The sequence below is a fragment of the Gadus macrocephalus genome, chromosome 8 (assembly GCF_031168955.1).
Source record: "Gadus macrocephalus chromosome 8, ASM3116895v1".
NCBI lineage: Eukaryota > Metazoa > Chordata > Actinopteri > Gadiformes > Gadidae > Gadus > Gadus macrocephalus.
Window position 1 is genome coordinate 17,233,773 of NC_082389.1, and position 14,353 is coordinate 17,248,125.

Sequence of the window (14,353 nt, forward strand, 5' to 3'; positions counted from 1 at the left end):
AACTGGGCCTGTGTTCTGTGAGGATTATTTCTGCTGCGCCACAAGTTGAGAAACGTTTTGGCCCGGGCGCCGGGGGAATGAAGCCGATGGCAGTCCCCGTCTCACGCTACACCGTCGACATGTTTCATAAAGCTATCCTCTGCTCCAACGTGGCCACAGAGTAGAACTGCTAGCAACACTAGCACTGCAGACACATCCCACACTCTCACCTGCCGTCCAGCCCCGTCTTCACTTTACCGAGTGTGTAAACACAAGTCCTGCATGGAGCAAGGCTGTACTGATTCATCGCTCGGGTCGGGTGTACCTTGGTGAAAGTGAGTCTTTTTCATACAGGACTAATACCAAATGGCATTCTGCTGCGTGTGGGGGGGAGCTGGCCAGGCAGGACCTGCACTCGTGCATATTTTAGCTTTCGTTAAGACAACCCATTATTATTATTTAATTTGACAGCAAGGAAAACTGAGCACTGGCAAATGCTCTAGCTGATCACCTGCTTATGAAAAGCACATATAATCTGAGTCGGTAACATTATCCCTGTACATAGGACTCCAAATGGCTGTTGATATGAAGGATATTCGGCCCCCAAATGACCCCCCCCCCCCCACTGTTCATAGAGACAGCTTTATGAGCATTCATTGGACCATCCTACCGATAGAGATACTTAAACTAAAGCTATACTAATACAGGTCCACACAAACCACTGCTTTCCCCACTCTGCAGGGGAAGCAAATATATTCAATCCCTATCTATTGCTGATCTCCAATCCAACCCTCTACCAAGTCCTGCTCTCCTTCACAATCTAAACTCCTGTGGTCAGGACTCGAAGGCCGAAATGCCTTCGAGTGGTCTGCTAGCGTCCGTCCTCCTAGGAAGGAGACATCTGTAGCCTCAAGTTCCCTGCCTGAACCACCTCCACCGGGTTCTCTAGAAACACCGTTAACCAGGTTCTCTGTCTGAGCCACCTCCACCAGGTTCTGTAGCAACACCGTTAACCAGGTTCTCTGTCTGAACCAGCTCCAACAGGTTCTGTAGCAAGACTGACGTGACCTTTTCATCTTTACACCCTATCTTTTAGACAAAAGCACAAGTAGTACGAGTTATTTTTTGCCGTGGGTTGGTTTCAATGATTGAAAATGTGCAAAAGACAAACACAATGTTGTCGCTAAAACCAGCACCTTTCACCAAACAGAGGAAGCATTTGTTATTTTTCCTTTTTAAATTATTTGATTCTATTTTTTGCAGTGCACCCATGCAGAGTGATTGACAGTCTGCAGGGAAAAACAAAATGTAGCTGTAAACCCAGTTGGGCAAGAACTATTATGCAGGTTCACAGCTTGGGAGTATGGCCTTACAAGACTTCTGTTTGACAACAAGCCATTCACCGATACGGATGTCTCCCAGGGTGGACCAAACACTCCCTCTCACACCCCCTGCCACTATTAAATCTCCAGCTATCTTAATCTGCCAATGTGATATTGTTGCAGAACTCCCACCCGAGTATTTACAAGTCATACTGCTGGTAATTCCACATTACTCCGCCTCGACAAGTGAATTTAAAAACGTATACATTAGAAGGAAGCCCAGTGCGTCTTTGTGGTACATTATGAATAGTCAATGGCCTCCTACCAGAGGTAAAGCAGAGTTCACTGGCTCTGAGCGTGCTCAGAGTGCTACTAAGCCCAACTGTCAAAAAGAAAAGGGAGAAAGAGGGAACCCATGGAGGAGTTAGAAGACAATATGGCTTTTGACGGGGCAGGAATGTATGGGTTCATCCTGGAACATATCACATAAGCGGCAGGATATAGCCCCTTTTTTTTGTTTAATCTATTTTGGCCAAGCAAACTTGTGACTCTGAGCTCCATACAAGGAGGACCTGGATCATGGAGTTGAGGGTAATAAAAGGGAGGGGGGGAGGGGAAGGTATGAATGAAAAAATAAATAGAAATATTGGCTTTGTGGGGGAAAATTGGCAAGAAAGGACAAGAGGCTTTTCAGAGGCTGGGCTAACTCAAGATAGGCTAACGTAAGCCAGAGAGATGTTTGAGTTGGAAACAGGGCCCCAGTTTAATGAGGCCTCTTGGACATGATTCCATGTAGATATTATGAACATATAAAAAAAAGGTACCATTTGTAACATACACGCCAAGCGTTTAAAATGGGTACTGCAGTCCAGATTCACCACGGTGTGGTGTGGCCCAATCCCATCAGCTCAACTGATAATCACAATTTCAGCGATCAAAAAACAAAATGCGTTGAAACGCGGCTCTGTGCTCCCCCTATGATTAAAACCTGTGTTTCAAAGTTTAGAATCAAGTAATTCATTCTTTCATTAAAAGTCTGGCCTCAAAACAGATAAGACCCTCGTAATATATAAAGATACTTCATGGCCACTCCAAGCACTTGTAGCTCCCTCCTGCCCCCACGCCCCAGCCCCCCTAGACTTTCCTTCTCCCAATACGAATGCCCTGGAGTTGAGTGGAGATCGGGCCGACAAAGGGATACACGGCAGGAGATACGCACATTTCTTTGTGCAGATAGAACCCTCTCCAGACTGCACTCTGGAGGCAGGAGGTGCTACAGGTCACAAGTGTGGCGCAAACAGGGGGCCATGGAGACAGGCTCACGGGCGGACCAATGAGAGGCCTGGATGGGACAGCCTCATCAGTAGCTCAATTGGACCTCTATTGTCCAACGGAGGGATCAATTCGTTAAGCTGCGTTTCCATAGAGGTGAGGATTATGACGCATCTCCAGTATAGATTAAGGGGGTCAGTGTGCGGTCATGGCCAGTGAAAGCCCTACCCAAACTCTCCCAAGATTGGCAACTGGGCTGAGGAGTTTAAGCAAAGACGATAGCGATTAGCCTATTAGCTACAGATCTGCTACAAGTCATCGAAGTGCATCAGGTCTGTTGGTTCAATTTGCTCTGCTTTTTTAGAGCAATTTGAACGTATTTTTAGGTCCTGACATACCATTTCCTGTTCATGTGTTAGCAGTGTGAGACATCACATGCCTCAGTGATAAGTTTCGGGGCTCTAAATTAACTTTTTTAATTATACTTTCCACTGTCCTCCTAGACATAAAAACCATTGTCCAATATTGAAGTGATTTTTTTCCATTCCACATAATATAGTTGACTTATTTGACCCACTTAGTTCCACCATGGAAGTTCTGCTAGTTGTTCCCTGCCCTTGTGTTTGGAAATAATCATTTTTCCTTATTAATTGATTCATTGGTTTAGTGACTGTTTCTTTTTAATAAATAATAATAACTAATATATAATAAAAAATTATAATAGCATTATCACCAATTTTAATATTACTTTATTGTTCATTCACACAAAATCAATTATTGTATCACATGCTCCAACAATAATCACCAATATTAAAGAAAAGACAACTTCTTACGAAATAGCCGTGTGACGGCTGGCTGTTGAAAGGCTAACCCCAAACTAGATTGCAGGCTTTAAATGATTTATTATATTTTAATGGTTGAATGGAATTTGAACAGAGTTCAAAAGTTTATAGTCTGGATTGAGTAAGCATAACAATATGAATATACAAATCATTCAAATAGCTTAAAATAGTTTACAAAAGTTTAAGAGTGGAACAAATAGCTAAACTAAAGTGATGCAGATTAAACCTAGGCCTAGTATAAGTATGATCACTAGACGTCATAAAAGCATGATAAATAGTAAAGTAGTAGAAGTAGAATGATAAGTAGTACTAGTATTATTAGCAGTATGATAGGCAGATCAGTATAAGTTCCAGTAGCACAAGTAGTATGATAAGTCATAGACCTGTAAAATAGACCTATTATAAGTAGGCATAATACTCATGATAGGTAGAAGTATACTTATGAAACAGTATCAGGACAATATGTTGTAATATTGGAATGAAAAGTAGTAGAAGTAGTATTCTTATGAAACAATATCAACATAATACAAAGTATAATAGGTTTGATAAGTACTAACATTAGAATGATAATAACAATGGTAAGAAATGTATGGTTGTAACTTGGAAATCTGTTCATATCTAATATGTTGAGTTTAGGTCACAGAATGCTAAGGCTACTGTTTATATACTTATTACTAGTTTATAGTGGCATATACTACCATACTACTACTGAATATATGAAGTCTCAGCTTTCATATGACATATTGTTTGTTTAGAGACAGATAAATAATAATCGATAAATATATAGTTTTTAAGTAGCATTAGCATTTAGAAACCTAGCCTGCCTTGTTTTGCCCGTCTAACGGAAGCAGATAACCAGCCATGAAATGAAGAACAAAGCCTCAAACCATGGCCTTGTTCTCAAGGCTTTGGTCAGGACTAAAACCAGACTATTATAAATTGGTAAGGTTCAGTAAAAGTAGATCAACATGTGGATGTCCACCATGTGTCTGACCATTCAAATTTAGTCAATTCAGTTGAATATGGTGTAAAAGAGGAGACTGTTGTTGTGTAAAGAGTGTGAAGAGAGGGGGAGTCTCCATTGGGACCCATTGTAATATCTACGGTGTCGTTAACAAGTTGTTACACATACACGCCCCACGCTCAAAAAGTATAATTCCAATCATTGAATTATTTTAACACTAATGAATCCAGAACCGCCTAAATAATTAAGCTTTACTTGTTGTGTTGTGTTTCTAGGTGAATTATCAACTACTTTCATGTACTATGCTCCACGATGTCAGATATGTTTATCTGTTGGTAAAGCTGGGTGGGGCTAGATCAGGGGTCACACAGTATGCCAGGGCTCAATAGAAGTCGACAAATTTAAAACATGCATCTGACATTTTATAAGTAAAAACGATATTGGAAATCTGTCTGGATCTGTATAAATATCAAAATGTGATGATTTGTTTAATGTTAGAACGAAAGTTTAAAGGTAAAAGATGTACAGAGTACAGAGTGCAAACTCTGAAGTACTTTAAGTCTCACAGAAAGGTTCTGGCCTATTGAATCCCTTTATACATTTAAAAAGCGTAATTTCTTAAAAGCTGTATCATATTTTTATTAGAAACATAGCAGACGTTGATTTCAAAGAAGCTGAACATTTAAAAGATTTGATATTGAATGGAGATGAAAAACTGTGGAAGTAGTAAAGGGCCGAAAAAGTGGCAGAATAATAATAAAATAAAAAATTTATGAAGAACATATGCTGTAAGTGCCTCCAGCATTCACACTAATTATCTGAAGAACAATAAAATCGGTCATAAAACACCATATGTTGTCATGGACACATGCATACAGGATGTGTTTCTTACTGTTTGATCAATAAATGCATCATTGGAAATGCAATGCAAATGCAAATGTGTTGCATCCAAATTAAAACATATTGTAATAATATACTGTAGTAAAATTATATATTTTCATAATGAATAAAAAATCAGTTTCCCCTTTCTCCCCACATGAGAAATTAGCGTCTGCCACCAGTCAACATGGCCACATTATTGAAGCACACTTTTAGTCGTTGAACAGGGAAGCAACCTCAAAACACAAACGGCCCCAAAACACATATCTGAGGGAAAAACCCTCCAAATGCACACAGAGACAAGAACACTTAACATAATCCCCCTCAAACTGCCATTTGCAACACTACTCTACACATGGGATTAAAAAGTGAAACTCCATTATAATTGAATCAGCTAAATACTGCTAAATACATTATGGTGGAAGGACGGAACATAACCTCGTCTTCAATAGGCTGTATACGTTCATAGTTGAATCCATCTGCATTTTTAAACGGCGTGATTCTTACTGGGAATATGCTGCATATTTGCATTGTTAGTGATTGATTAATAGTTAATAGATTCAGTGCTCCCTGCTTTTTTGTAATGTTTACAAAAACAAATTAAAACAACCTTCACAATGTCCGTGGACTTGGGGTAACCACCATGAAGAGCACAATGTAAAAGGTAATGAGCACTAATGCAGAGTATATAAATAAGTAAACAGGCCCAGTCGTATCTTATCACAACCTCAAGCACAGCAACATATTCACAGTAGCAAAAAGGTTATTTGGATTGATTTGAAAAAAATACCTTATATTATTTTGTTCAACTGCCGTTACATCAATAACAGAAAACAGGTCATGGCTGAACCGCGTTGGTTATGAGCGGACATCGGCCCTCCCAGACCAGGAACGGATCGGGGCCCCTTACCTTGTGATGCGTCCGGTCGCGGGGCAGCGGGGAGGGGCCGCTGGGACCGGGGTTGGCTGGACGGGTGTCCCATCCTCACGGGCCCCACGTACTCCACGTAGGTCCCCGGGAAGTCCCCGCGCTGCTTGGTGCGCTCGTTGAAGCCCAGCAGCCAGCCCAGGCGCTCGGGGCGCTCGATGCAGCCGTCCTGGTAGCTCTCCATGGACAGCAGCGAGGCCTTGCTGACCGTCAGCAGGTCCCCGGACTGCAGGTCCAGGTCCTCCTCCTGGTCCTTGGTGAACCCGTAGAGGGCGCGGTACTGGAAGCCCTCTGCCGCCATTTTGAACAGGCAGGCTCAAAACAAAATGGCCACCAGAAGAGAGGAGGGAGGTAAAATGGCTGACTATGGGTCCAAATGCCACTTATTGTTTATGGCTCGACCGGATTTCTTTTTTCTTCACCCCCCCCAGAAACACACGGTGTGGAGTACGGTGGCTTATGGGAGGAGCGGGGGGGGGGGGGGGGGGGGGGGGAGGGGAGGGAGAATACAGTCACCCGAAGCTTAGAAGCATTTCCAAAGCGATAACGGGGTGGTTGGGGGAGTACCGCCGCTGTGTCCGCTGTTCCTCGCGGCAGGACCGCCCCTCAGAGTGGACCAGCGTTGGTCGCCGAGCGCCGGAGCACTTTCCTCAGCTTGATGCCTCGGTTGAGCCAAACGATGGAGCAGAGGGAGAGCGTTGGCAACATGCTCCTTCAAGCGGCAAAAGACCGGCTGGCCGGGTGCTATTGGAGCCGCCTGCTCGGCGCTCCGTCCGGGAGCGCTGGCCGGCCAAAGGAGGGTCCTTCCGTCGCTGACGTCTCGACGCGCCGAGACCCACCAGCGGTCCGGTCCGAGGCACGAGAGGCGGAGGCCGGCCCGTTCCTTAATCCCCCTCGCTTCTCTCTGGGATCCGCATGTTCCGGACACTGATTATGTCCCAACCTACATGGACATGGAGACCACATTGAGCTAAAATACATATTAGAACATTTTAAAGAAAAAGAATATAAAAAAAAATATGAACACAAAAAATTGGCATTAACCTTGAGCTTACTGTTTAACTGAAATTAAAAAACAGAGTCTACTAATTGCAATTTAAGACACTTGGAGACCTTTCGAAAAAATTTAAAAAGGGACACACGATATGGCAAAATGGCGGCTCGTGGCCACGAGCGCAGCTCAAAAGCGGAGCACGAAAAATGGCCGAACTGCGGCAGCGCTGCCGAGCATTAGCGCAGGGCTGCGATGGCGGCGGGTGGGATGAGGCTGCTGCGTCACAGCCGACAGCAGCCTGGGTCCCTGGACGTGAGCCTCCCTGCACAGTCACACTCACAGCCTCCACCGACGCAACGCCACAGCCAGGGCAACTTCCCCATGAAACCGTGGCCCATTTTCACCACACAGATAAAAGCAACTATGTGGGTGGTTGCTATGCAAAAGTATTATTAAATGTTTTCGTATTTGTAGGAGTGTGCCGTTGATGAAGATGACGATGGCGCCCAGAGATGTTAGGGTCCCAAGAAGTGTTGAGGATGAAAATACCTTTTTCAAAAACAGTTACCTTTCGGTTCTATCAAGAAAAAAATGCCTCTCTCTCCTTCTAAAAAGGCTTTATAGTTGTTGAAAGTAGCCGATACAAACGAGATCGCTGTATGGAAAGAAAAATATATTTCTTTTTTTTTTGCTAGGTTGAGTTAAATATCATATTATGACAATAAAAGGCCAATACTGTTGCTATGCTCCCTTATCTTTATAGACACAAGACCTGGGGAACATTCTACCGTATGAAGCAATCGTTTATAGGAACGTCATCAATCTCAAAAGCTATTGACTCCGGGATCACATAAAAACAAACGCGTTGATAACTTTAATAGTTCATATCTTAATTCCCATCATTTAAATAATTTTGTAATCCAATGCAAAACACACACATCGATATTTCTGATTTCCCCTTACCTCCTGAGGCCCAAAAGATCAAGTTGGGGGGAAATATGCTGAAACAATGAGGTAACTTCAAAACGGCATTCATTATAGAACAGAGCTGGGCGAGCAAAGAGCCCGACGGAGAGATTAGGATTTCTTTCAGACGTTTGGTGTCTGTTGTCCATGCAGTATCGACGGTACCGTTAACCTCTCTAGACCTGGCGAAGACATGACGAAACAGCGAAAACGAATAAGCATGAAACAACGAATGAAACGGACGATGGACGAATGAATGAAGTGAAATGATGGAGAATATAAACATTCTTGGTTGGTCTGTGTCAAAAAGTAGGGAGTATTTCTTTTTTTTGGGGGGGGTTTGGGGCATTTCACAAATTATATAATCATTGGCCTGGATTGAGAGGCTCGTTGTTGTGCAACCGTTTTCAATGCATTGATTTAACGTTCCAGGTGACCCCCTCCAAAAGTAAAATAACATTAAGAAGACTTGAAAACAGTTGACCTAAATCAGAAATAAAGCACAAAGCTCGGACTGATCGCTTAATGCGGGGCTGCATGCATTCGAACCTTAGCCTACATTATCCTCACTTGCCTACGACATTCGAAAAAAGGAAAAAAGCGAGCGAGCAAACATTGACCGCAAACCTCCGTCAGTTGTTAATGTTGTTATTATATACACAAAACCCAAACAAAAAAAACGGTCCAAAGTTACCAGCACCGCAAAGAGTTAGCATGAAGGAAGACAGGACACCGCTTGATGGCCGGCACTCACCACACTTTTTGGGCTCAGAGAGAGAGAGAGAGAGAGAGAAGCTGGACGGGCAGACTCCGGGTGCAACATCCTCAGAGTGGAGATGCGAGAGGTGCCAGGCGAGACACGTGGCAGCGGCAGACCCAACCACAGCCCGCGACGCTCACACCACCATACCCCCCCCCCCCGCCCCCCCGCCCGCCTCCTTCCCTGCCTCTCTCCACCTGCTCTTGAACACACCCCCCCCGCCCCCATCCGCCCCCCGCCTCCACCCCAAATACACAGTCCTGCCTTCCAACTGACAAACCCCCCCCCGCCTTCCGCTTCTGTCCTCACCAAGAAGGGAAAAAAAGTCCAGTTGCCTTTTCCACACTCCATGTTTTCCTAAATTCACCATAGTGTTGTGGAAAAGAGAGGGAAGCAAGAAGAAGGGGAAGGATGAGGAGAAAACGCAGGAGCAAGCGAGGAGATGTCCACTGATATGGTCGTCCTGATTTATCACATTTCTCCAGAGCAGAAGAAGTGCTGCAACTCCTAGGAGTTGGAAGAAGAAGCGTCTCTCTGTTTCCCCACTCTGACATTGTAGGAGTTGCTCTGACTTCAGACAGGCAGCAGCAGTGGTTAGTCGGCTTCCCGTCACTGAATCCATCTCTTTTAAAGACTTTATACAGGACTGAGTTGAAGAGAGAAGGGCAACAACAGAGTGGGAGAGAGAGAGAAGGAGAGTGAGGGAGAAAGAGAGAGGGGGGGGAGAGAGGCGCACTTAGCTATCGGCTGAGTCCAAACAGGCTTTGGGGAGAGTGGAGGAAAATAATTAATGAATAGGCAGCGAGTAACTCACTGTTGCTAGAGAGAGGGAAAGCTCACCCTGTGATCTGATTGGCTGCTGCTCTGACCATGTGATCCCGAGTCACCAGAGAAGCCGGGCAAATCAAGGAAACGTTCTAATATTAGAAAATGTATCTAGGCAGTGATCAAGCATCTGACCCAAACAACTCCCACCTTTTCCACAGATACTACTTTTCCTTTTAAAACATGCTGTTTATCATCTTATTTTATGTATAATGTATAAAATATATACAATTGGGAAAATAAAACTAAAGGATTCAAGAAGCAGGAATGGAATTGAAGCATGACACGGCAAATGATGCAATGTTATGATGAGAAATGTTAGCTGTGGTGCTGATTAAAAGGATTCATATGTTTAATGTTAAGTATTCAACATTGCTTTTCCTCTTACAAATTGTACAGAGAATTGGATTAAGTTGTATTTTATGGCCAAGTACAAAACACAAACGATTCAGACACAAGATTAATCAACAAAGTTAAATAATTAAATAGGCATATATTATATTTATTGTTCTTTGAACAATAGCCTAGGCCGAGACATTATCAAAATGGGAATGCAGGCATGTTGAAATGGGAGCTAGTCTACTCTGCTGTTTTAACATCTATTTTTTTAATGTTGACATGCTGACATGCATTCTGCGTTTAGTCAATACAGGACTGACCTCTATACACTCAACTGAACTAATACTGTGCATAATGTCCCACGGATTCTCTATTCCACACAGCCAACCATCTGATTGAGAAGAGCTTTTCCCAAGTTACAACAAAACCAAAAGATATATATTTATAATATTTGCATGTTACATATGTGTTAATTGTATTTCTAAATTAAATGTTCTTTCAAACTGGCTGATTTGTCTGATAATGTAAATTGTAGCCCTTCACAGACTAGGTTACAACCCAGTCCAATACATATCCAACGACCAATGAAGCCATGAGCAGAAAAACAGACATGCACACAGATAGACAGAGTATCTGCAGTTCACCCAATTCTCCACCAATCATTCAACACGACGTTCAGTTGCCAACGAAGGCAGACGTGTTTGGATCTAGACCTGAGGTGAATGGTAGACAACATCATTATTCATTCTGAGATATAGCGCCCTGTACAATCCTATCAATAAGTAAGCACTTGTTTGCTTTCTCATGAATCTGTTAATACTCTGTTGGTCCATTCATATAAGCCTCTACCATTGAAGTATACATCTTCAAAATATTTCAGAAGGCAGAGATGACTTTAGGGAACGCAAAACATTGAAAAGGGGGTCACCCCATATGCTTGACTTGTGAGGAGTGTAGTTGTTTGGCTACCACCCCTTTCTAGACAGGACCAATCCTAAGTCTGTTTATGGAACAGAGAAAAATATGATATGTTATTGTTCGCATACTAGCATGTTTTCTTTAGCGTTTATTTATATTAAAATAAATAATGTGTAGACATAATAGTTTACATGCTACAGAATCCCAAAACCAAATCGTAGGCCTACATAAGTCAGAGATATTCAACCATGACAATCAACGTTGACATGATGTGTAAAATAACGAGCAAATGAGAAGCCATCGAGCACAACCCTGATATAAACATTCAGCCTGAACCCTGACATAACTCTGCATTCAAACGTGCATATTAGGCTAATGCAACATTAAGAAGTTTAATTGGACCCAAGATACTGCTCTGGAAATGTGCAGCTAAATGTGCGCTGTGCAGACCATAGCCACCACACACACAGACTGGCCCGGGTCCATCCGTGCACATGGACCTGAGAAATGTAACTGCGCCACAGGCAACCCAGAGGAGATAGGCCCAAAGCCGAGGAAGAGGACTCTGTATTCTTGCTGCTTAGAAACAAAGATTAAGAGATTGAGAGCAATGGATGAGCCTTGTCTTGTCATAAGAATTGTATTGTACAGAATGACCATGTCAAACTGCACAATTGAAGATAAAATACTTTGACCATAAAGGAGAAGTAGTTTCTTATTCTAGGCTACCCTGATAAAAAAAAAGAGCTCTAAATCTGAGGACATTAATTATGAATACTTAACGTATTATAATGTAGACCTATGCTGCTACTCCATAACACTGCTATGCAGGGAAAATGGCTGGAAATACTAGTGCCCTATATCTACAGCCAACTGATCACATGGACACCTAACCCATACACATCAGGAGTTGAGAAACAGTCCTATTTGAACCACAACTCTATCATTAGTAGCCTATGTTATTTTTTTAAGTTGCTGCGCTCATTAAGGCTGGTCCGATTACTTTTAATTATGGTCCCCATTAACCTTCAACTGTAAAATGTGATCAGTGATCAGGACAATGTTTCATCTTGATTGTATTTCAGGGACACCAGGCCAACAGATCTGGTAACGAGCCTCTCATCTAACCACAAATAAAAACACACAACAGCATTACTCTGTCTAACAATAATAACGCACAGAGGGAGATCAGTGGATATCGACGTGCAAAACAGGCATCACGTGGACGTGTGGTTTTATTTTTGCGCGGAGTAAAAAATTACCTAAGTCAACGCAACAAGGGCAGATGGGTAAAAAAACAAATGAGGTCAACTTGTACTTTTTTAGAACTTGTAATGCTGTCAAAACGAATGCTTTTTTAATGACAACTAGGAGTTTTCGAGGAGCGATTCTGTTGAGGCTTGAGTTGAAACTACTGAAACCAACCCAAAAAAAAGAACGAAAGTGCAGAAAAGAGGGACCACATTCTTCTGATGACCTGATATCAGATCAGATCATAAAGCCAAAGACCATCACACTGCAATTGAATGACACACAGTTGTGATTTGTAACAGGGTTTATAAATCAGATTTTTCAAGTAATTCCTAATGGTTGGGTGTTCCTTTATTCCCAACTCGGGATAGATTTATTGAAGCACAGCTGGGTCTGACTAAAGTTTTGGAACGGTTGCTGTGCTGGAAAAACGAGGGTTCGATTTTGGTAGCCAAAATGTCAATATATATTATATATTTATAACTGGAATGATAATCGTCAATAGCACATAGTAATAAAAATGCTGTGTCAAGAACGGAACGCATATTAAGTTTCTATTGGTTGAATTGCCCTATTTTTGCTCTTTTTATATATTGTATTTTAATGGATGCAATGCAAATGAGGTTCCATGCAATTATATTTGCTAGTTATAAAAGTCAGGGCTGAATTTGTTACCATTTACCGCTGACCAGACACAGATGGGATTGACTGTATCCAGATTTAGGAGAACATACATTCCCTGAGATGTTCCTCAAGGTAAATCTGTGTATATCAGTATACCACTGCATCAGTCCATCAATGCATTGACTGCATACTAGAAGCTATAGGGGGTTCTGGGTCAGAACCTAAGCTTTGACCCAACACCTTTGTTACACTCCCTCCAACCTCCACCCCCAAGTCACTGTTTATCCTTTAATTTGCTAGGTTTTGTAAAGTCACTCAAGTATACACTTCTGTGTGAATGCCTTTTTTTTTTCTTTGCTTGGAAATGAGTTGTCTTGATGAGTAAAACGTAGGAAAGGTCTATGATGGATATACGAAATGGACATCAAAAAGCACCTTCTCTACATTAATAAAATATCGACATATTACTTTATATATTTGTATTTAGTAATTGCAAGACAACAAGGGTCAGGGCATGTGTGTGTGTGTGTGTGTGTGTGTGTGTGTGTGTGTGTGTGTGTGTGTGTGTGTGTGTGTGTGTGTGTGTGTGTGTGTGTGTGTGTGTGTGTGTGTGTGTGTGTGTGTGTGTGTGTGTCTTGAGTCCATGTGTGTGTGGGGGAAGGGGGAGACAAAGGTGTTTTTTTATAAAATATTATTAAAATATATACATGTTAGATAATATTCATGTCATGAAAAAAAATATTGAACATGATTACATAATATTGCAATTTTGTTTATGTTTCATCAGAACTACTGTTAACATACATATGGTTTGCCTTGTTATATAAAGAGTAACATCCTCCAAATCCTAAACCTCAACATGCAAAACATTTGATTCAATCTAACAATAGCAAATACGTGGGCCTAATAGGAGGCATATGGTAATGTCAAGCACTGTACCTATTAAATACTGAATTTAATACAGATTTAAAAGAGGAAGGACGGCAATCAAACAGGGTGCAGCGCACAACCGTCATGTTTGAGTTGCTTCTGTTTCTAAAGTTCAGCACAGCACACTTTCTTTCTCCATTTATCGAAAAACGTTATAATAGATGTTTATTCTTCGGGGTTTAATTGACATTAAGCTTGTCAGCAGTATACATACAGTCGAGATAATATGTACAAAGTTAGACGAATGGAAGTGCGTTTTAAGCACAATGTGCTTTACTGAGGTGCTTTATAGGAGTTATGAGACCTCAGTCTGGGAGGATTTATATGGAGAACTGCGAATGATGACAGAAACGCAAAACTAGGACCACTTCTGTGCTCAGGGGACTCGTTACAAACTGTCGACGAGCACAATACACTATATGGATCACTTTAAAGTAGAGCAACTAACTTCGTTTTCAACATCTAAAGAAACGTTTACTATGCAATAGTCCCTGGATAATGTATACTATTAAACCTGGATTAAACTAGGGCATAAGTCAACAGCCTGCTCGGCGCACACA

At 42.1% G+C, this 14,353-nt stretch overlaps 1 protein-coding gene across 3 annotated transcripts in view; it reads right to left on the minus strand.

Moving 5' to 3' along the window:
* pik3r2 (phosphoinositide-3-kinase, regulatory subunit 2 (beta)) overlaps positions 1 to 14,353 on the minus strand; it is a 39,860-nt gene that overhangs the window by 25,170 nt on the left and 337 nt on the right. Inside the window, exons 1-2 of one of the 3 annotated variants that reach the window (XM_060059602.1) lie at positions 9,216 to 12,175; positions 6,169 to 7,129 (exon numbers count right to left, since the gene is read on the minus strand). In XM_060059602.1, coding sequence (XP_059915585.1) covers positions 6,169 to 6,487 — 319 coding nt within the window. In that variant the 5' untranslated portion in view covers positions 6,488 to 7,129; positions 9,216 to 12,175. Of the gene's footprint in view, positions 1 to 6,168; positions 7,130 to 8,900; positions 9,057 to 9,215; positions 12,176 to 14,353 lie in introns of those variants that run through there. The other 2 variants (XM_060059601.1, XM_060059600.1) reach the window with 2 other exon arrangements.